This window comes from Macrobrachium nipponense, chromosome 21 (assembly GCF_015104395.2).
Source record: "Macrobrachium nipponense isolate FS-2020 chromosome 21, ASM1510439v2, whole genome shotgun sequence".
In the NCBI taxonomy this organism is placed as follows: domain Eukaryota; kingdom Metazoa; phylum Arthropoda; class Malacostraca; order Decapoda; family Palaemonidae; genus Macrobrachium; species Macrobrachium nipponense.
The window spans coordinates 42,980,670-43,004,556 of record NC_087212.1 but is presented as its reverse complement, the minus strand read 5'-3'; the positions used below and the strand labels follow the sequence as shown (position 1 = coordinate 43,004,556).

Below are 23,887 nucleotides of genomic sequence, written 5' to 3'. Positions count from 1 at the left end.
GTTATACATCATCAATATATCATGATTTCTCTCCAGTTTTCTGCTTAACATATTTCCTTAACTCCAGACCATAGATCTCTTATGCTACAGTGAGCTATCCCATTCTGTTCACTATGATGTCAAAGGCAGCTTTGTTACCTTTGACATCATAGTTAACAGAATGGGACAGCTCGCTGTAGCATGAGAGAGATCTATGGCCTAAAGTTCAGAAAATATATTAAACAAAAAAGTGGAGAGAAATCTTGATATATTGGATGATGTATAAGGGAAACCTTACATAAAAACATTAATGATGAATGACGATGATCAAAATTAGATGCCTTTTTGTATGACAAATTAAAGAGTATACAGTATTTCTAATTTCTGGTGATTGCAGTGATACTGAGACAAACAAATGATAGTGTCATCTTGGGGCATCACTAGTCAAAACTATAAAAAAGGACACCATATATATAAACCATCCCATCAGAGTATGACAAAAAAAACCATCTGCGTCACACAAATGGACATGCCATTTCAATGAGCAGCATCCTGGATCTTTTACCCAATGAAAACAGAAAAAGAGAGTTTACATTGGATCAGGCCAGTATTTTAAGAGTGCTTAACAATGCCTGATAAAGGAGCCCCTAAACTAAACAACCACAAGTGTCCCACTCTTTCTGTGTTTAACAAAATAAAACTGAATGTTCAGTACCATCCAACCTGAAACTTAATTGTTTGATTAAGTAGGATTAAGTAGGAGATGGAGTTAAACTGTCCATAAACACTCTCTAGATATCATTCAAATGCCACCTGACATAAAGATATTTATGATATTTAAGGATTTTCTTTGAATTACATCATCAGAATCTTAGTGGACATAAGTTGATGTTATTGGATTTACAAAGGTTTAAACGCAACTACACTTTGTATACCTTTTTTTTTTTTATTCTTAGGGGCTGTGTTTATTATGTATTCCAGTTTTCTGTTTTATGTATGTGTTATTTATGTATGTGTGTATATAAGTATGCATAGTTTATCATAATTTTTTAAAGATATGTGTTGGAGCTGAGAATGCAAAAATGTTTCTAGTATAAATTAAGAGTAATGAATCATTGACTTTACACCATCTCATTTTATAAAAAGTTTCAAAGAAATGCTTTAGTTTTGGGTAGCAGAAGCGTTTACTTTAAACTAGTAGAAGCAAATTCCTTACATTTTGTAGGAAATGGATACCACAAGATGTTAAAGACTGTATGATTTTACTATACTAACATTGAACTCTAGGCAAGATGATATGTGAGGGACAGATGATGGAGGAAATGCTTTCATTATTCTCTTGACGCTACTGAGGGACTGTTCATTTGGGGGCATTCATATTATGTCAAACGAACTACTAGATGTGTTGGATTGTATAGAATTCAGTAAGGCTTTATGCCTGTTTAATCTTGTAGAACGCATGCCATTAGTTTAGTGTGTGGGGTTATTGTCAATTACTGTCAAGGCTTAGCTTGCTATGCAAAATTTCAGCATGAGGTTCAGGTAGAGGAAATATAGTCATGATACAATGATTTAATGACTGTATCAGTATATTTATTACAAGGTCTATTTATAGCTTTACATTTGAAAAGATTTGGTAACGTGGGCCCCTCTCAAAACAGACATCTGATGCCTACCTTAAGAAGAATCTCCAACCAGCATTTCTGCTATTATCACACTAAGGTCAAAACCAAACTCCAAAGATATCCAAAAATAAAACCTTTATTTCCCAAAAAAGTAACTTGAAAAAGAAAAAAAATGAATTGAAAAATCCAAGAAATGAAGTGTTCTCACTCCTAGCAAAAGAAATCATCTCAAAACGAATACTACACGCCATCTCCCAATGAGACACATTAATTCACATTAGTTACCTCTACTTTTTCCCCGCTAACAAATATGTGAAAAAAGAGTAGTCAAAAATAAAAGTCAAGAATTCCCATTCTGAATGGTAGCATTGAATCAGTGTGAAGGGAAAGAAATTATAACCTTCAGAAATCAAATAACACAGAGGAGCATTAAAAGAAGGGAAATGAACTAAAATCATTCTTGTATACAAGGGAAAAACTGATTTAAAACTCAGATGTTTTCTACTAGAAATATAGTCTTCAAACAGTGCAATGGAGAATGTTCAATGTTCAATAAAAGTGTCTCTTCACTCCAATACTAAAATGCTTTATTTAACTGGATCTCTGTGCACGTTCCAACTCTGGCTTCACCTCACTGATTCTTACTTTACTGTTGGCAGGCTAATGAATAACTTCCAATTTGATATCGGATTATACATAGTTACGTATTGCGTTCACAGGGGCCCTGATGTGCAAACAAACTTACGCAACCAAGTGTTCTTAAAAGTTCTGTTTGAATTCCTTTGTGACATAAAGTTCAGGCGATACCTTTACTTCTTCGAGTTACATACCCATTCACAGGGTCAACTTATGCTCGTTCGTGCTCGTCTCCTTGACCCGAGGTATTCATTGTTCGTCAGCAGCCGGCATCCATTCACATGAAATATTCGCTGATTGGCCTATTGACCATAGAAGCTTTTCAAAACAAACACAGGCATTTGTTGAGCATTCTAGTCTCATCTCAATAGAATCTGTTGCCCCATATATGACACATTCTTAATCACCTTTGAAGAGCAGCTAACATATTTGTTGTCATTTCATGAAAGGTCTTTATATTTTCTATATTGTAAATCTTAGTTGTCTAGTGAAATAATATTGGAGATAAAGATTGACAAATTTGTTCATGATCATTATTGTGATGTTTTTATTGCAGATTGAAGCCTTAGAAAACAAAGTGCAGAATGAAATGGTTGAGCTGAAAGAAAAGTTGGCTCGCATGGAGACAGAATTGATTGAGTTCTCCGATTTGGATAGTTTGAAAACAAAGTTGGAAGAAAAGAGAAAAGAACTTGTCAAGCAAAAGGATGAATTGGAACACAGAAAAACTTCTATTAAGCAGAGTGTCCAAGATGTTACAAATGAAGTCAGTACACTTAAGGTTAGTTATTTTCTATCTCAAGTGTGAAGGTGCTGTTTTTATTATTTGATGTAATGGGTTCCCCTTGTCATTTATTTTCATGAGAGTTCTAAATTCAGTATGATTAATTTTTTATTTATTATGAAGTAGTTTAATTTGCCAGAAAATTAAAGCAAGGTTAAGCTAAATGAGTTAGATAGGAAGTCCATAGACGATAAATGAATGAGAGATAAAAGGCAGGAGGCGATGTAGCTTGGTGTCCAGCTGTCCGAAAAACCTTCAGTACCATATATAGTGTTCCATCAGTACCCACCTACAAGTCCCAATTTTGTGACATTTGTTGTAGTGTTATTCATTAAATTCAACCAATATGAATGGGATTAGCAAGTATTGAAGTTGTATTAGCATTTTAATGGAGTAAGATATACTCCAGATGAGTGGTATGGCAAAATTTTGTTGGGTATTATTATAAACAAAAAGCTCAAGTAAAGTAAACAGGATTCTTTATGTATGAATCGGGTTCACAATATCAAAATTACTGCATTCCAAATTGCCTCAGTGGTTTTTATTTTGTGTGGTATATTTATTTATACCATGGCTCATCATGCATTAAAACTGCCTTAATCAGCATTGAGTCTGCTGTCAAATGTGCTGGTCAAAGGTACTGCCTCATTATAAGTGTGTAAGATGTCAGTTATCTTGGATTTATATGATAACCATAGAAACTTTGAATATTCTGTTTACTGTAGGTTAGCAGATCAAGAGACTTGAAATGAGAATATGTATATGCCTTAGGGCATATCTTTTATGATTGTTAATATTTGTAGTGCTACATTGTTAACTGATATAAAAAATAATTAACTTGTATGATTTCTAGGTCCCAATGTATAGGCATAATGCCATCTGTTATATCATGTAGAATATTCAATTGAAGCTCTACTAATTCTTTTTATTGCACATTGCAGACTCATCTGAATGAGAATGAAACCTATACACAACTGGTAAGCCTGGAAAAGAAATGGTCCCATCTTGAACAAACTAACTTCACGCTTAGGGAATTCATAGCTCAAAAGAAGGCGGAGTCAAACTTTTTACCCCTTAAAAATCAGGCAATGCATCTTGTTATGGAATACAATAAGATACTGCATGAGGTAGTACAAAGTACTGGTGCCGTAATGTAAAACTCTTTTGTAGATGCGAACAAGTAATGTTTTATGTAGTACATAACCCTTTATTTTAACATAAATATAATTGATGGGTTTGAGACGAAACAATTATTTTTGTTACACAAAACAAGGTTTTTCATTCAAACCTATCAGTAATATAGAGACTGTGCTCTATTCTCAGTCCCACAAATAACTGCTTTACATACAGTCTATGCAGAAAATGTTGTATGTTCTTGATACACACTGGAGATACAGATGTTGCCTGCACAGTGAAACTTATCATATGCCTGACAGGCAAAAGGCTGTAAACCTGGGACTATGTGGGACATGATTATCAGGTGTAGTATATGTGATGGATAGGGTTGTATGAAAGAAACAAGTTTTATGTTTTTAAAATTTAGTACTTTACTGGTCATTCACAGAATGTGATAGATATAGCTTTAAGGGTACAAGAATTATTTCATGGATTATTTTAGAACTGAAACTCCTCAGTCCAAGGACTAATCAGTGAATTTTTATGCAGTATGGTCCAGATTTGAATGTGGCCTCAGATATAATAGCACTGCTTTGCACTTCAAGTCTAATGCCACAGTTGACTTTTGCAGGTCAATTTGTTTTTATATATGTATATGTAAACTTACATAAAATCTGATACACTTTCTCTGTTTATATCTGTTGTTTTTAATCACTCTCTGCATCTCTCCCGAAAGTCCCTTTCACTCAAAGTGTGTTAGGTAACAGCAGTAACTATCTACTGAAAGTGGCACATCATAATGAAACGGTCATCTTTATAGCTGCTATGTCCCGACTTCTAGTTAGATTATTGTGCGATTTTGAAACTGGTTTTGTATGCCAAAAGGTTCAAGAATTTATTTCAAATTCACTTATTCTAAGTTTGTGAGTACATACATAATAAGTAAAAGAAAATAGCTGTGGAACTCTTAAAGTATTTTTATCACACAGTAAGCAAAATAACAAAGTCTGATATTACTGTATAATATAAATAAATTCATTGTAATTAAAGAAGAGAAATGAGAGTAGAATAATGCTGTTAGATTTTGTGGATAGTAAATTTAAGTAAATCATGCCTTTTGAGAAATTTAAACTAAGATACAGATAATTTTATGATGCGTTTATTGATCAAGATTGTTATTGTAGAGGAGACAACAGATTGCATAATGGCAAACTGTATATTTGACCTTTTTCCAGTCATCTGGGGCCTTGTCCAAGGACATTAAAACCAGTGCTGTATTACTGTAATATAAATAGTGCCTCAACTTAACAGACTCTTTATGGCTCTGGCTTTCTATAAGCAATGTCCATTAAGTACCAAAGACCCTGTATACATTATAAACTGCCCTTAAATATTTTATAGATATCTTACAGCTAACAGTAATTCCATATAAACTAACTTCTACAATACACTTAACATTCAATTCAACAGATTTATCTAAAAATACAGTAAATCTAAAATGGTAGAAAAGGATGAAATAACAATACTATAAAAATGTAGCTATTAAATACATACAAAAGTTTTGTAGGCTGAAGTTAAGTGTATAGGGGAATTGTTTAGAGCACTACCTGATTTGTATCACATAAAATATATTTTTTAAACACAAGTGTTACAAATGTCTCTTATTTTCTTACACATATGGTATAATAATTTAAAAAATAGAATTATGGGTTTGTCTTAATTTCCTTAAATTTGCGGCAAAATTGTTAACAATTTCATGTATTGTATAGGGGAGTGATATTTAACTGATTTTATATGTAAAAGTATTTGTAGTGCCTAGGAACCTAATTGGGTCATCAGCATTCTTTTTCAAGTACATAACCTAGCAATTCATGAGTGCATTTACCTGTCAAATGGGGAGAAAATAGATCATCATTGATGTAAAGTTCGGCTCCCCGTTTTCAGGGTCTTTTGATGAGGAAAAGGCTAATTGGAGGGGTTGCTGTGGTAGTGTTTAACACTCGCCCCAGTTCTATACCGACACCTTTTATTTAGGTGAGCGAGTCAGAGACTTCTGACATGTCCAATTTAGCAGTTCTCTGGTATCATAGCAATATTTTACTAGAAATAGTGCTAAAGAGGACACATTTCACGGAGCGACACGGCTTCCTCGCCCAGAAATAGATTTTTCCTACGTCAAAATCCCTTTTTTTCATAATTTTTGTTCATCCAGTGGATCAGCAACACTGAAACATTGATTAGCTGGCTGTGAAAGCTTACTCTACTTTGGTGTATTTGATGTGGTAGATTTTTTCTCAGACTTAACTTACAATCTGAGTTAAAAAAAAGAAATAGCTGCAGCGAGTTTAGCAGTGTGTTGATTTCTCCCATTTCCCATCCTGGTTACTTGTACATGACGTTCAAAAAAATTTTATGTTTGTACCTCAGAGTTTACTACTTCCATCATTTTGAGTAACTTATCTAATCACCTTGTTGTAAATTAACCCTGTTAAATAAAAATATATGAAGTCAATTTAGGGCTGCATAGCCAGGTAAAGATATTGAACAATGCGAAGGTTGTTTTTCAAGGTTGTATTGACATATATTTTCTCATTCTCTTCATATAATTTTTTGCCTAAGTTTTATCCTTCCTTGAAACATTTTAGTACACTTCTGTTGTGCATTGTTGCTTCCTAGTAAGTAAATAATTGCTCTTTATAACAGTTCTTCGTGCCTAGCAAGAAGATAAGCAAGAAATTGCCACTCAAGCCCACTTGATCTATGTGTTTTGCTGCTCATATATCACTTGCCCCCATGCCCTAAGCACCAGCTCTCACAACCCCCGGTAATGCTCAAGAGAAGATTTATGATTCTGCCAGACATCAACTGAAGCAACTCCATAAGAAGGTCAAGAATGAAGAGAAGTTGCCTCTTCTATTATCAAACTGCACCTTCAGGATACTGAAGCTGGGGTCATGAACCTCAACAATAGGGCAGAGATGTACTACAAGACTCGTAAGGTGAAGGAGTTGGACGCAGCTGCAACCTCACTAAGACTTGCTTGAGAGAGCCAGCAGGAGCATCGAGCAGCTGATGATAAGTTATTAACACTGGACTCCAGCACTGCCAATGCCACCAGCAAAGTTGTTGCTTATACCTCACAGCATCAAATTATGCCAGCTTTTAAAATTCTGAAGGTTGTCATTCCTGCCTTCACAGGGAAAAGGACAAATTTTGAATGTATGTAATTTGTATTTTTCCTAACTACACAAACCTTAGGTTTTTATGTAGGAATTACTATTCAGTGAAGCTGGAAACTGGATGTTAAACTTTTAACAAGGTGGAATGGTAGTTAATTACCTAATGACCGGGTGGGAGGGCCTCCCATCCGGATGGTAAAGCGTCACTTTGCTTTCAGCCCAGGTAATTGTGTCAGCTTGATGGGTGGTATGAGGTGGGCATTAAGTATAAAGACCTCAGACTTTTATAGTAGTTCGGAAAACACAAATTACTTTCAAAATTTGTCATTTGTTCCTACACGATGTATACAAACCTTTCAGTCTTTATATAGGGAGACTTACTTCTTGGAGGGAGGAAGCTGAATAAGTCTCTGAACTGACCAGTCGAAAGATCAAGGAAAGAAGACCTTAACTCTAACAAAATCAACAACATATAGGAATTGTATATTCCACTGTCAGACTTCTGGGCATTTTCTTGAATAGATGGGTGTAAAAGCAACATCATTCGAGATGAAAGAGTAAATAGAACCTTTAATTATCAGAGACAATTATAAGGCCATACAAAGCAATGGGTTCTCATTGTCTGTCCCTCTCTTTGTTATAGAGAGAGAGAAAGGTTTGTTTCTATAAAATCAGAAATTAGAGAACAGAAGCTCTGCTGTATACAGTCACCTGCATCGATACCTGTTCCAGTTTGTGACAGCTCAATAACTTACTTGGCGTCCGTTGTGAAACTTGGTGACTGTGTGAGGAAACGAGGAGACTTGATCGTAATTTGGTCATTATTCAGTCGTAATGCGGCTATTACTACAGTTGTGGGCTCAAATCTATCAGAAAAATAGCCCCAAAATTCAGTATACATCAAATAAATTAAAATTTGCTAAAATCTACGAACAGATAGCCCTTTGTTTCACCAACGAAAATGGAAAAATATGATATATTTTATGACAAATAATTATTCTGTGGTGTTTAACATGCACATTATTAATTTTTACATTTCCATGAATCATAAATATCCTATCCAAAAATTCAACGTGAAACACATTCTCCATACCTTTTTAGACCTTTCTTACCCCCCAGAAACAACAAAGTAGTTTGCAGGCCTTCTCCCCAAGTAAGCAAAAGCAAATGCATGGTTAGAAAAGACATGACTTTACAATTCCCATCTTTTCTCCTTGACGTTTCCTCTACGATTTCTCGCGACTGAATTTTGATTAGGAATGTTTAGTAGGCTTCATATCCAATTTCCAGAAAACTGAGAATGATTGCAAAGAATATTTGTGTGAGTTAACAGTATTGATGTTGCATGCCATATAATGGAATGACTGAATTAACCAAAATTTTAGTTGGAATAAATCTTTACCCTCTGTTCATATGTTACACCCTCAGTATGTATCGTGTATTGACTATAATTCTTTGCAAATTGAAAAGAATACCATAAAATTAAAAAGAATTTTTTTTTTACTATAATCCTGATATCTTTAATGCATTAAATGTCTGTATTGTCTACATTACAATAGATATTTTAGTACAGAAGAATTAGATTACACGTAAGTCATTTAGTCTTTGTATTGCACAAATTAATTTGCTTTTCATTCCTCCACAATTTCCATGTATACTGATTTTATAAAATCGAAACTTTTATGTTATTTGTTATTATTCTGTTACTTTACTTCAATAATTTTGTTGGCTTAAACAAGTCAGCACATTGTAAAGTTTAAGATGCGTCCATTGGAAATAAATATTTATACGGTAGAAGGTAGTATACATTACAATAGATAATAAAGTACAGAAGTCATTTTAGACTGGTAGAGATAACATTTGTTTGAATATGTTCCAACAGCTGTACTGAATCATATATTTTACATTTCTATTTTTTTCTGAAAATTTGTTCCCTGAAGACTGGCTTAATTCCATAATTGTCCGAGCTCCAAACCATGAAAAGACATGAGTGATGCAAACAATTACCCCTGGAAAGTTCCCATTTAGAAATGATAACAGGTAACTGAAAAACTAGCAGTTACAAATGACTGATTACCGCACTGACATCCTATGTTAGGGCTATTTATAATTTAGTTGGGGTAGATAATATCACTGTGTTCCTGGTTTACCGTTGTGTACGTCAAACAAGCCTTACACAGGTCTGTTTTGTTTTATAAGTTTGTAATATAGTCTATTAAAATGACCATGTCGTTGCTTGATAGGCTTTGTCAAGCGATTATAAAGTTATTTGTCAGTGGTATTTAAATTCCAGTTATTTCTGTGGCGATGAAAATTGTAATTAAGTAAATAACGAAGGTACCGAAATTTTGGGATATTTTCATGTGGATGGATTTATTTATGAGATATTAATCCCAACTTATCAAATTAGGACAAGCTGAACGTGCAGTTTATGCGCGGTGTGCATTAACTTTATACCTTTTGTGATGCTTTCTAATCTGGTATCATCGCATTTATGAAAGATTGAGATGACTGTTTGTAGATTCCAGTGGTCAACAAAGTGTTGACAGTCCGTCTGTAATTATCGAAGTTGCGATGGTTTTGAAAACTATGCTTATGTGTGTGTACCATAAACGGTATAAATATATATATATATATATATATATATATATATATATATATATATATATATATATATATATATATATATAACTAGAGTTGCGATCTCTAACCAATATTATGCAGTTCGGTGGCCTTCCATCAGAGCACCGCTGCAAAGCCTTGAGTGTTTAGCAAATTTTTAGGGTTTAGTGAATGTTTTGCAAATGTTAATGAATGTTTTGCGTCTAAATATTCGTGAAAGTTTGGTGTGTAAGTTTAGGGGTTAATGAAGGTTTGGTGTATGTCAACGTTTGATGGTTTGTTCTGGAAAGCAGAGTTGCCACTTTGTGATTATTCAATTTACGGCCTTTTTGGTAGAATTCACCAAGATGGAATAACATAAATTTACATAGTAAAAGAAAAAAAAAAAAAAAACGAATTCCAAGTTTTCGTGACAGCCTCGAAAATTAGCCCTTATTTTTACTAATGAATATGACATAGGGTTACAGCCTCGAAATTTAACCCTTATTTTCACTAATGAATGACATAGGGTTACACCCTCGAAATTTAGCTCTTATTTTTACCAATGAATATGAAGTAAGTACTGGAGAAATTGCATATATATTATATATATATATATATATATATATATATATACATATAAAAGCTTTTATATCTGTGTATAATATATATATATAGATATATATACTATGATATATATATATATATATATATATATACAACATCTTACTGCTGTGGTGAGTCCTAGGTATTTAATCATTGAAAATATTTTGTCTAAATGTGCAGTAGTTAAATGTTTCTTTTACTTTCGACACATGTTTCGGTTGGGTAATTCTTCAGAAAACAATGAAAATGTTCCCTTTTACACAATACCAGGGGGAAAGTTACAAAATAGCGACATAACTTATGATTTGTTTTTTATTAAATATTTTGCTTTTATTTTTCGATCCCCTGACGGAAGACGTCGTAACTAAACTCGCTTTGTAAACGAAACTGATCTCTTGCCGTGTTTAGGTGAATCAGTTCACAGTTCTCTCTACTCCTTGTTATTAGCGTAGGAACCGTGAGTTTGTTGTCGAATTTAGGTATTACCATCTGGATAGATCAATGACGTTTGTGTGAACTTAGTTTATGGTTGGTAACTCTGGCTACTTGATGCGGCGATGCCTATATCTACCTACTACTGAGGTAGCCTGCTACCTAGGCTAGTACAACTGTTGTATGGGAATACAGACTTCCTTTTATAGTAGGTATAGGAGTATTCCTTAGCCCCAGCTCGTCGTCTTTGAAATTTGGTGACAAGGTATTTATGGGGACAAAGAGAAATTCCTGTATAGGCTAGGCATAGGCCTGTCACCAAGCACCGTAGCTACCTAACCTATTTGCTTTTGGTAACCACCATTAGGCCAAAGGACACATTCTTGCATCCTTGCTGATGCTGAGTTACCTAGAACTCATTTATTTTTTTAGATTTATTGAGTGCTTTACGCAGCCACTGCTCACAGAAGTATAGGGTAAAACATCACAGCAGGCCAAGCAGGCCACCTACAATCAACACCTAGCCACCCTCCGAAAAAGTACATTATAACGCGTCCTGACACCCGAGATGGGCATCAGTCGCGACTTGTTGTTGGTGAGAAACGGAGCTAAAGACCTCTACTCTCCTTTCGAAGTAAGTATTTTCTCCAAAGTTAGAAATTAAGGCCAAATTTTAAGATTTAAACAGAGGGTACTGAAAATGGCGCCCACGGCAGTGGAAATCTCACTAAAACGCTTTAGAAATTTTTACTTACAACTAAAAATGTTTCGAAGATTGACGCCATCTCGATGTTTACGGAGTCGCTTGTGTCAACAAACTTTCCATTTCCTGTGATAAATCCGCACACCACTTGTACCCACAGACGCTGGAGCACTTTTATCACAACAATCGAAACACGATTTCTCACCAACAAGAAGCCAGGAGTAAACAGCTGTTTTGGTAGAAGATGACGAGAAGCGTGCTCTTAGCTAATTTTTAAATAAGTAGTAAAACATCAATATTTTACATATTTATGATGATTAATTTGAAAATATTCGTTATTGAAAAAGTAACTCGACTCTGACTCAAATTTAAGTAATTATTTTTCTGAATTAGAACGTTCTTTCAAGTTCTGTATTATGACGTCACGACATCTTGACTTTCGTACCTATTGTAAATAATTGCTATACTCAACTGTCATTGCAGAACAGTTTACCAGTTATTCATGCAGATTGTTATCAGCTATACATGTAATTGTTATAATTGTAATGCGCATATATATCTTTATTATTTACTTTTTGGATATATGAAGATGTTTTACTGCTGGATTATCGCCGTAGTGTGACGCAATAGTTTTCGGTTCATGGGCCTCTGTCTGTTTTCGCACCATAAGAAATTATGGGGCCGAATTTGCAATGACCAGAAAGTCGTTAAAAGAGGAAAGTTAGCATTGAGGGGCATATGTTTTGACTGAGAAAAATACAAATTTATTCAATAGCTAGCTTGTAAAAAATACTTGGTTATAAAAACTTGATTGACAACTAAGCAGCATGTCTACTATGGGTTTCAGAGACAGTGCAAGCAGGTTTTTGGGCAATACCTATTTCTGTAACGAACACTCTTAACAGAACGAGATTTTGCTATAGTGCATTACACCGCCATCCCTTTTCTTCTTCGTTCCTCCGCCTTCCTCTCTCTCTCTCTCTCTCTCTCTCTCTCTCTCTCTCTCTCTCTCTCTCTCTCTCTCTCTCTGTTGCCATTCGGTATGTGTTGACCCTCCAAACTGGGTATAAGACTACACACAAAACGTTGAAATTGGTGAAATTAGGCTATGTATTGGAAGTATATATACATAAATATTAAAGCAATTTTATCATTATTGCATTACTATGACAACTAGAATTCATGGAAACAGTTTATAACCTGTTAAGCGTCACCCACGTAATAATACGTTTACCGCGATCTACTCGGTAGCGCCTTCAACGGGATATTACGTTCAAGACTTTAACTGTGCTTGTCAAGCCGTCAGCCCCGTAATAATACGTTTACTCGTATAGAAAGTGTAGGAACATCATTTGGTAACACTCTCAGCACATGGGAAACTTATTTCCAGCCTGGCAACTCTTTCCTGGTGGTCGCTTATGCTAGAAAACTGCCTGTCCCTGTTGGTTTTCTATCAATACGCTTCGGGCGTTTATCGAGACAAATTGGATTTCGCGTCTTTCACAATGAATGTCCCAAAGAGGAGGCATATTTCTTCAGGTGAGATCAATCAAATACTAGATGAGGAGTGTGATATTGATAACCTATTTGATGATGAGAGCTCTAGTTCTGAATCCTCCAGTGATGATACAAACTTTTCTTCCAATTGCGGGAGTGAAGATGACTTTTCTTTGCCGAGTGACTGGACTCCGAGAGAGAGAGAGAGAGAGAGAGAGAGAGAGAGAGAGAGAGAGAGAGAATTTCCTACAGTTAATTACAGTATGAACAACAAGCATAAAAATCAATATTAACTTTGAAAAACTATCATCAGTGCTATGATCGCTGATTACAAAAAAAGCGTGACGGTACGTTAGCAGCGAGCTCATCAGGGGCGGACGCTTAACAGGATAATAATGGAACGGCGTATGTGTGAAGCCTCCACTAATGTGGCAACGATGATTTTGCCATTCTTAGCATGCAAACATTAAAGGTTACATTTATTTCTGGCATACGATTATTAAAGAATTCAAAATACTAATAAAGACTGAAATCAATGAAAAGTGCTAGCAAAAACAAAAAAGCAAAAAAAAAAAAAAACGTAGTCGTTCCTCTGCACTTTTCCGTATTCGTTCCTCTATGGTTTTCGGCAGCCAGATGTACGAAAACTTTAGAAACATTTGATTTTATCTACTTTAGAAATATCTGTAATTTTTCGGGGTAATTTGGTTGCAAAAAAGGGATAATATACATGAATTAAATCAAAATTTTTAAATAAAGTAAATTTAAACTAAATAACGAGTAAAGTAAACAGTTTAGGGAATAAAACTTTGCAGTTTCGTCGTCTGTCGTCGTCTGCTGTTCGAAATTGTGTTTATGGCGCGCGCGCTTAGAAACCAGGAACAGCAACGGGTTTAAAGTGCAATGTGGAGTGAACTGAGACCAAAATGTGTATAATAACAATCAAATAAGCACTGTGGAGTTTCAGTTGTGATGGCAGTAAGGATAAAAACCGCCGATTACAAGGTAAGAATGAATTCAGTTCCAACCATAACCCCGGGAATAACAAGTTTCATACTTTCACTAATATAGGCAACAAAATGTTGTTTTATTGTGCTGATTACAACTGCAATCTTGAGTAAGATCAATAAACGTTACATACATACGCTAACATTGTTCAAATGAGTGCTGGGAAGGCTGGGGAAAGATGGTGGCCGTCACTGATGAGAACCGTCCATGCAAAACGTAGCCGCCATATTGGATTTCAAAACTGCCTTGAAAACATATTTTACGAAGAGCTCACATGCTTATTTTAGTTCGTATGGGGCTTTCATATATCACAATATGTTGACGAAACTTCAGTCTTTTAAATGGTATGCTTAGAGTTGCAATTGTATTCATGTTTCACCAATTAAATATCGAGTGAATAAGACCCGTCTACCGTGATGAGGGTTGGCCTGTCGTGATGTTCTACCCTAGTATTGGCATACCTTTTTATTTCTGTTTATTTATTTATTTTATTTTTTTTTTTTTGCCCAAACCAAACCGGTTACCTAATGTGACGTTGAGAGTGCACACTTTTGCTCTGGGAATTGATGGTTTCTGTTATACTAGATAGGCTTTTGTAGATCCCACCAAGCATGCTTGTTTTACAGAGTGTTAGCTTAGGTATCCCGTTGTCCATTTCACCAGGGGTGTGCCTGGAACATGCCTGGTTGTATTACTAGCCCTACTCTTGTTTATGATCCCAAGGCTGTAGCTATGTACCTATTCTCGGAATGAGTTTGCATGTGACAGATCCTTGTGTGGTGGCTCACCACTAGCCTTATGGTTACGTCACTTTGACAGTAGTACAATAGTCCATTCACCCATTCACTTTGCCAGTTTGGTTGTTACCAAACAAAGGGATGGAAGTTTTTCTATCCTTTATAGTATTTTGATTTTTTCTAAGTGTTGGGCATTTATCCTTGAGGCTTTACCATATCACAGGTGGTTAAAGAGCAGCTTTGCTTCTCACTTGGGCTATATTATAACAAAACTAGCTTGAGGGAAGTGATGATTTTGAGTTTGGTTAGGTAGGTATATCAGTTTTTGAAATGAATCATACCTCTCTAGCCTCTCTATTATGATAGCTGTATTCCCACGTCTGGTAGGAGGACGATGGAGTGAAAAGTAAACAAAAAATAATAGGATAGGTTTAGTTTGAACCATCTATTCACCCATCCTTTTCGGATGGTTTGTGTATGTTTAGTTTTCCATTCAGATTTTCCTCTGTTGTCAGCCGGCCTGCGAGGATGCATTGGAAAGTGTAGGGTGAGGTGGGGGAGGAATACTGACCTATTAGTAGAAAAAATTCCATAAAAATTCCATTTTGTACCAGAGAGAGTGCACATTGTGCCCAAAACAAACTACACAATATGGCCCACCAATTGTATACTCTGTACGTTGGTGTTCTAAAGTGGGGAAACACTGCTCAGGGGTTGGGGGAACCCCCAAAAACCAAATTTCCTGTTTTTAGCATAATGACACTGAAATCAGGCTTCCAAGAAGGTAGTAGGCTAGATCAGAAAGACTTAGTGACATTAGACATATGAATCGGCAAAGTTAAACCCACCCTATAAAAATGTGAAGTTTCTACATAGTGCTACTGATATTGCATCCTAATTCACTTGTAATGATAGCTATAAGAAATAATAGTAGATAGGGTAGCGTAAAAAGAGAAAGAGAGAATAATCAAAGTACAGTGAAAATAATGAGAAAGAAAAAGGAGAGAGAATAATCAGAGTATGTACAATGAAAATAACAAGAAAGAGGAAGAGAGAGAGAGAGAATTGAGCTTTGGTGTGTGAGCCAGAATTTGATTAACAAAACTTTAGTCACAGGAAGTTGGACCATAACACCATCGCAATTAAAATCTGAAGACCATCATAAAATCTTTGACCTGTGACCTCGCATCAGACTTACTCAGCTTCTATCGAGAATGCAGCTCCACCTCCAGGAGGAGGTATTGACATGTTGATTTATTGACTTCACCTGGAAGAGGAGGGATTAACATGTTATCTCCACCTAAAAGGGGATGGGGAAAAGATAAGGAAAGACCACTCCATGAATCAAGAATCCAATTGAGCGGAGAACCAGAACCTACACCGCATAAGGAGGTGGTGTCAAATTCGAATGGAGGGTTGCTGAATTTCAGAACAACAGAAGAAGACAGAGAGGACCGGCTGCTGTCGTTCAGTAAAGAAGCAGAAATATTGCCAGGGTCCAAAAATAGATTTATAAGCTTTGTAGTTGTAACTTTTATTCTTTGCAACAGTAAAGAAAGAAACTGCCGTTTGTCTCATTCAAACTTCTCTTGAGAGACTAAGCCGATTAAGATTACTAATCCAGAACTATCATTAAGAAGAAGCGTAAAGTTAAAAATAGAATCAGACTGCAGAACGAATCATCAAGAAGAAAGGAGCAGGCAAGTGAACATACACTCGAAAACTCTTACCTTAAAAGAGGGCACAACATAAAAATGGTGGCAGCGGTGGGATCCAGGAGACGTAACGTGCAGTGAAGATAGTTAAATAAATACACATTTTCATACAATCAACTTACCTGTCAGATATATACATAGCTAAGACTCCGTCGTCCCCGACAGAAATTCAAATTTCGCGGCACACGCTGCAGGTAGGTCAGGTGATCTACCGTCCTGCCCTGGGTGGCAGGATTAGGAACCATTCCTGTTTTCTATCATATTTTTTCTGTCGCTTGGAATGTAAACAACGTTTGCAGTTCCTCTTGACTTGATTTTTGGATTTCATCGCCATCGATCTTCTGGGCTATCTTTTGCAGGGAAGTACTGGATCTTTGGTTCGGCATACGCATATTAATTTGTTTTGATAACTTTGGCTTCGAAAATTTCGAAGAATTGTTTACGTGTAACTACCGAACTTTTCGGTAGACAATCACATAGTTTGCAAGAAGGAAAATTTTAATATTTATTCATAATAACGTGTAGTAAATGTTAGAATTGATTGAGCTAACTTCCTTCTTGACGATGTAAGGAAAGAATAGTTACGCTTCCTTTAGAAGTTTATATAGCTCTCGTACTAACGAGCAGTTAGAGCATTAACATTACTAGTAGTGTGGTATCCTCATCTCCTTCTTACTTCACAGAATCTTCAAATTCATATTGCAATTTGAAGACAAAGGAAGGTAGCTCTAAATACGAGCTATTGAAAGGTAAGAAGTGATTTTACTGTTAGTGCAGTGGAGGGTGCGTTCTGTTCGGCTCTGTTTCGCTCCCAGGCCTAGACCTCTTCCAAGCTCACATTACCCAGAGGAGAAGGAAAGTCGAAAGCCTTACGGAGGTTATGGAGAATCCCCACCGATCAGCGTCCCCTCGGCAGATCTGCTAGCAGGATCTAGATCGTCCCAGACTGCCAAGTTCGCCATTGGGAAAGGCGTCATAAGTTAGTACAGGGTGCGTTCGATCGGCTCTGTCTCGCTCTCAGGCCTAGACCTCTTCCAAACTCACAAGCCCAGAGGAGAAGGAAAGTCGAAAGCCTTACGGAGGTTATGGAGAATCCCCACCGATCGGGCGTTCCCTCGGCGGGATCTGTAAAACGTCCCAGACTGCCAGGGATAGCCATTGCAAAGGCAGCCTTTAAAAAGTGCGTCTGTTCTTCCGTTTCTTCATCTTACATCCGAAAAGACGAAGAATGTACATGTTAGAAGTTCGGACGATCTGGCTCGTTCTCTGAATAAGAGAACACTGACTCACTGAGCGAGAGGCTGAGAGCCAGCCAGCAAGCTAGCGCGAGCCACGTTCCAACAGCCAGCAGCGAGCCGCGTTCCAACAGACTAGCGCGAGCCGCGTTCCATCAGACTAGCGCGAGCCTCGTTCATACAGATAAACGCGAGCCGCGTTCCAGCAACTGAGTGAGAGCCGCGTTCCAGAACTTTTTCTTGGCGCAAGGCGCCTTCAAAGAGAAAACAGGGCGGCTTAACTAAGGAGCCTTATAGTAGAATGGCAATCAGAAGGATGCTTCCATTGAACGTTTTTCTGGCAAGCGGCTCGTATAACAAGACTAGAGGCGCTCGGATCTATTAGGGCGCACGGGACCTTCCACGCAAGCGGAACGTTCCAGGAGCGAGTCTCCTTTCTAGCGTGCGGAACATTCCAGGCGCGCGGAACTATCCAGACGCTAGGCGCTAGGCGCAAGGATCCAGACGCCAGGCGTCAGAAGATTTCAAAAATCTTCATTAGAGAGAGAGGTCAGTCGCGAGACTCCTCTTTGAATTTTTAACTTGAACAACTTTCCCCTGGCAAATGTGCAAGATGTCGCACAGGCGGCCGTTGCTTTTGTCAGAAGGATTCTGATACTAAGAGAAGCCCCTTTTCATTATTCAGAAGACTCCTTTGTTAGGCAGTTCCTCTCAATGCGGACTCTCTCCTTCATCCATGCTCTTCCCTCGTTTGAGGAGGCAAGAGCTTTGGGAGTTTTTCTTAATAAGATCTCATCGATGTTTGGGTATGATGGCGGATAGAAAATATCTACTTCCTTCCGTAAACCTAGTGATGAACAGGAATTCTGTCTCTTCCGCGATTTATGAAGAAATCACGAAGATTTAAAGAGTTCCTTGATTAACTTCGTTCCTTAAGGATATATATATATATATATACTCTTTCTATCGTTCTATTAACGAAAAGAACGAAGATAGTAGAAGGTAGTAGAGTTTCTGCTGTATGAGAATACGATACGGTCAATTCATAAACACATACCGTAGTTACTTCTTTTCTGTGCAACTCAATTACAAGTATCCTTCTACGTCTTTCCTAGGAAGGACTACGCTTAAAGGGATTGTTAAGACTACACCTACTTAGCTTCTAGATTTATCGAAGTCTTGTTTCGCTTAAATATGCTTTAATAAGAACTTCCTGAAGTTCGATAATAATTTTATAAATTCCTTTATTAATTGGAGTAGCTGGCAACTCTGGAAGAGTAAGCGGGGACTGCTTTCGCTGAGAGCCTGAGACCAACGCAGTACGCCTATGCCAGTTACTGTCAGTACCATGTAGGTGTCAGTCATGAGCGGTCGGGCGAATCTCTCTCTCTCCTGCCGGGAGGGAATAACTTTCCGTATCTCTCCCCTACAATCGCGGTCTTAACCTCGGATTGAGGGGATAATTAAGCTAACATAAAAAATAAATTATTAGTATGCCATTTGCTAAGAAGCTTTCAATAAGAGAGATAGTACAACCTTTCAATGCGGTTTACCGTAGGTAACATTATTAAAGGATTCTATCGCAGCAGAACATTATATTATGTAATGCTCTCAGGCTTCGAAAGGCATAGCTTATTAGGAGTACCTTGCTCAGAAAGAGATGGATGAGTCGGATGGGAAACATTCTCTTTGGGACAGAACTTGTTTCCCTGAATGGACTATACTACGTATATAAAGTTTTTTCCTACTAAGAACGGAATTAACATGTGAAAGGATGTCGGGTACCATAAAGGCACAGCTGTTCTGGCACATAACATAAAAAGAATTAGAAGGAAAGCGCCAGTCGGCCGCAACGCGCCAGAAGTACCAACCTGGCGCAATGCTCCAGAAGCGCCAGCCTGGCGCAAAATTTGCGCCAGAAGCGCCAGCCTGGCGCAGTGAGCCCAAGAGCACCATCCAAGATTTTCTCGTTTTAGCGAGTTATTAACCTAGGAGTCCAGTAGACTCTCGGACACCAAGCTCGGTAACGGCAAGATTCGTTCCTGATTCGTTACCCATTTAATCACTTAGGCCATTTCCACGGACACTCTCATATCGCATAGAGCATCGAGAATCTCTTTTTTCGCTCCTATTTCGCGTTAACAAAGAGATCCTTCTCGATCGACGATAATAACTGTTAACATGTTTAACATTTATTGGGAAGAGTTGTGAGAAGACGAACAGGCTTCCTATAGACTGCTTCCTTTCCTATTCTCCCCCGATTGAAGATGACGTGGGAAAAGCTTCAAGGAAGATTATCTTGCCAGTACAAGAGCAACTGGCCTCTTTGGTGGGAGTGTTAGCGCCTCGTAGGAAGGACGTTGCGCTTCCAATCAAGAAGTCTCTCGTCCTCTCTCCCCTGCGAAGCGAGAGGCGTCATGCAGACGTGAAGCTTCCAAACATATCGCAGAGGCTTCGGTTCGAGGGCGAGATCGGGAGAATCTTACGGAAGACACGTAACGCCAGAGAGACGTGAGACGTCGTCAAGACATGAATAGTCATTTAAAGCTGCTTTTAGACGCGAGGCTCCAACCAAAATTTTGGCGCCAGTTAGGACGCCTTTTGAGAGCGAAGCGTCTTCCAGGCGCGAGGCGTCATCCGTCACCAGACGTCAGCAGCCACACAAACGGGAGGCGTCAGCCAGACGCTTGGCTGACTAGAAGCGTCATCCATTTATGGAGAGAAAGCCTGCTGTTGGCGCCTTCCAGGAACTATTAAAGCGGGGAAGAGGAAGGAATATCATTCCCTTAGCCCCTCTCCTTTTAGGAGTTTGTCTCCTCCAGAGGAAAGACGTACTGAATTAGCAACGGAGACTCATCTAGACCCCGAGTTAGAAGTAAACTCGGAGGAGGAGTTTCAAGGAAGAGAAGGACTGTCGAACTATAATGTTTTGACAGCCTTGCTTCTAGAGGAGTATGGAGACGACTTGACTCCTGCCTCTCCTCCTTCTCCGCCGCTCTCTTTTCTCGAGTGCAAAGACGAAGAAATCTTCGTTTTTTTCTTAGAATGAAGCCCGCCATTTCGATGAAGAGGGCTCTTCAGTCTTTAGAACTCTTGGATGAAGTTGAAGAAGGTGTTAGTTAGAACGGGTCTTCTGCATGCCTCCAGCGAGACTAGCTGGTAAAAGAGGCATTTGATATCAGACGGGAGAGAATAGGGGTATTTCTCTTCCGTCTACGTCAGAAGCGGACTTTTCGACCTTAGTTGACGCTTCACGTAGACAAGGTTTGAACTCTGCCCGTATAACTTGGGGCATTTCAGAACTGGACCATCTACCTCAAGGGACTCTTTCATGTATTGGAAGTTTTCAACTTCTTAGATTGGTCCCTTGGGGTGATGTCCAAGAAAGCCCATGATTCTGAAGGACTCGAACCAGAAAGTCCTTCTGTGTATTTTGTCTTGTATAGACAAAGCGGTTCAGGATGGCTCGGTTGAGATCTCTCTTTGTTTGGAGCAGGTTCTTCTAAAAAGAGGACAGTATATAGTGTCTTTTAACCAAAGCGGTCTCCACGCTCAGAGGGCAGCGCTTCTGTACTCGCCTTTGTCTGACTTTTTGTCCCTTCCCTTCTCAGTAGTGAAGGACATTTCTCGTTCATTAACTGAGAAGGCGACTCAAGACCTTCTGACACAGTCAGTAAGGAAGAAGAAACCTGCAGGACAGCCAAGAACACTGTCATTTGTCTGATGAGGGGGAAAGACCGGCCTACAACCTGACACAGATGCGCTAGATGCGAACATATAGGACAGATAAGAGTGTCCGATGTGGACATTGCCAGACATCCTCGAGAGACTACCAAGCTCGAAGCTCCGGCAAGTGGGGAGGAGCCACCCAGGCGCGAGGCGCCAGGCAGGAGCGAGGCGCCAGGCAGGCGCGAGGTACAGCCAGCGGCGAAGCTGCAGGCCGCAGGCCGCCAACTCCAAACCAGCGCGAGCGCCCAACCAGGCTGGAAGCTCCAGGCAGGCGCAAGGCGCCAGGCAGGACAAAGCGCCAACCTGGCGCGAGACGCCAGCCAGGCGCGAGAACGCCAGCCAGGCGCGGAGGCGCCAGGCAGGCACAAAGCGCCAACCTGGCGCGAGACGCCAGCCAGCGCGAGGTGCCAGCCAGGCCGCGAGTGCCAGCCAGCGCGAAAGCTCCAGGCAGGCGCAAGGGCGCACTCCAACCAGGAGCTAGACGCCCAGCCAGGCGCAAGGCGCCAGCCCCGCGGCCGAAGCCTCCAGGCAGGCGCGAGGCGCCAGGAGGCACAAAAGCGCCAGCCAGGCAGCGAGCAGCCAGCCAGGCAGCGCCAAGCCAGGCTCTAGGCGCGAATCTCCAGCTAAAGACGCGAAGCGTCATCCAGATGCGAGGCGCCAGTCAAGCGAAAGGTACCAGACAAGTGCTAGGCGCCAACCAAGAGCGAAGCACCAGCCAGGCGCGAGGTTCCTGCCAGGCTTCAGGCTTCAGTCGGGTGAGATCCATTTCAAGAAAGCCCTGGTCTTCTTTGAAACATGGAGATCTCCTAAGCACTTCATTAGTGACTTGATTCCTTCAAAACAGCTGAGAATTAAAAACAAAGCGCAGGAAGTGCGCGCTTTTACAAATTCTTGTTCTTTACATAACAATATGTCATATAAGACATATTAGCTGTGTTGTACGGTAGAGGCAACTCTGTGTTGACTTCTCATTACACAAAGGATGTCAAGTTAACCTACGGAGAGATCCTTCTCTTTTGGGTTTTATACGTTTCTGCGGATAAGTTACTGGGATAAGGAGCCGACACTGATCCTTAACATTGAGTTAAAGTTTTTTAATTAACTTAGTGAAATTCATTGGGGTGTTAGTGAAATTATTGGGTTTGAAAGGAGTGTGGGGATAACTCTTTAAACCAAATTGAGCGCGAACCCTCGTGTTAGGATCAGGTGATCGGGATCGGTGTTGCGCTCCTTCATAAGGTGTATTGTCATATAAGTGGATCAGCACCCATTGACAAAGTTCCTTTCAGGCTCTGCCGAGTAAGTGGATAAGACCCCTTCGGCAGACCCACAAGAACTCTTGGCCATAGATCACATATCTCGCTAAAGTTTCTTGAGGTGATGCAGACTACTGGGCAAACACCCACGAAGTCTACCACCTATCAGGTAGGAACCAAGGTTTTATTTATACCTACAACATATGTTGTTTACCTGTCTATTCCATATAGTAGCTGTCTCTTACCCTCCACCGAAGGGTGCCAATCAGCTATGTATATATCTGACAGGTAAGTTGATTGTATGAAAATGATATTGTTATGATACAATAAAGTTTCATACAATATTACCTGGCAGATATATTACGATTAGGGCCCACCCAGCCTCCCCGCAAGGAGACAGGTGGAAGAGAAAAAATATGATAGAAAACAGGAATGGTTCCTAATCCTGCCACCCAGGGCAGGACGGTAGATCACCTGACCTACCTGCAGCGTGTGCCGCGAAATTTGAATTTCTGTCGGGGACGACGGAGTCTTAGCTATGTATATATCTGCCAGGTAAGTATGTATGAAACTTTATTGTATCATAACAATATCATTTTGAGTTACAACATTGATACCAATTGACAAACAGAACTTAGAATTAATAACGATAGAGAAGAATAATAGTGATCGATAAAATCCTGCTTGAAGACATAAACGAAAAGTGCAATCATAGACTTTGTACCACAGCGTGAACAGTTTTGTTTTCCCCTCGAAGAAAAACAACAAGACGTAGCATGTTATGAAACGAAGGCATAATAAGTGAGCGACGCAGACATAACATCGAGTCGAGACGTGGAACTGCAGCAGCTGACAAGAACTCACAGTTTGTTCATGAAACTTACCTGTCAGATATATATATAGCTGTATTTCTGAAGTCCGACAGAATTTAAAAAAAAAACTTCCGACACACGCAGTGGTCGGCCAGGTGGTTAGTACCCATTCCCGCCGCTGGGAGGTGGGTATCAGGAACCATTCCCATTTTCTATATTCATAATTTTTCTGTCGCC

At 39.0% G+C, this 23,887-nt stretch overlaps 1 protein-coding gene and 1 long non-coding RNA gene across 3 annotated transcripts in view; both read left to right on the top strand.

Annotated features, from left to right (window-relative positions):
- The window catches only part of LOC135197967 (intraflagellar transport protein 74 homolog), a 128,884-nt gene extending 123,037 nt beyond the window's left edge, over positions 1–5,847 (top strand). For both annotated transcript variants that reach the window (XM_064225272.1, XM_064225271.1), the window contains 2 exons: positions 2,797–3,021; positions 3,966–5,847. In XM_064225272.1, coding sequence (XP_064081342.1) covers positions 2,797–3,021; positions 3,966–4,181 — 441 coding nt within the window. In that variant the 3' untranslated portion in view covers positions 4,182–5,847. The remainder of the gene's footprint in view (positions 1–2,796; positions 3,022–3,965) is intronic.
- A 5,032-nt stretch (positions 5,848–10,879) lies between these two features.
- Positions 10,880–23,887, top strand: part of LOC135197974 (uncharacterized) — a 77,371-nt gene continuing 64,363 nt past the window's right edge. The window contains exon 1 of the long non-coding RNA XR_010310703.1: positions 10,880–10,983. This is a non-coding gene — a long non-coding RNA (uncharacterized LOC135197974). The remainder of the gene's footprint in view (positions 10,984–23,887) is intronic.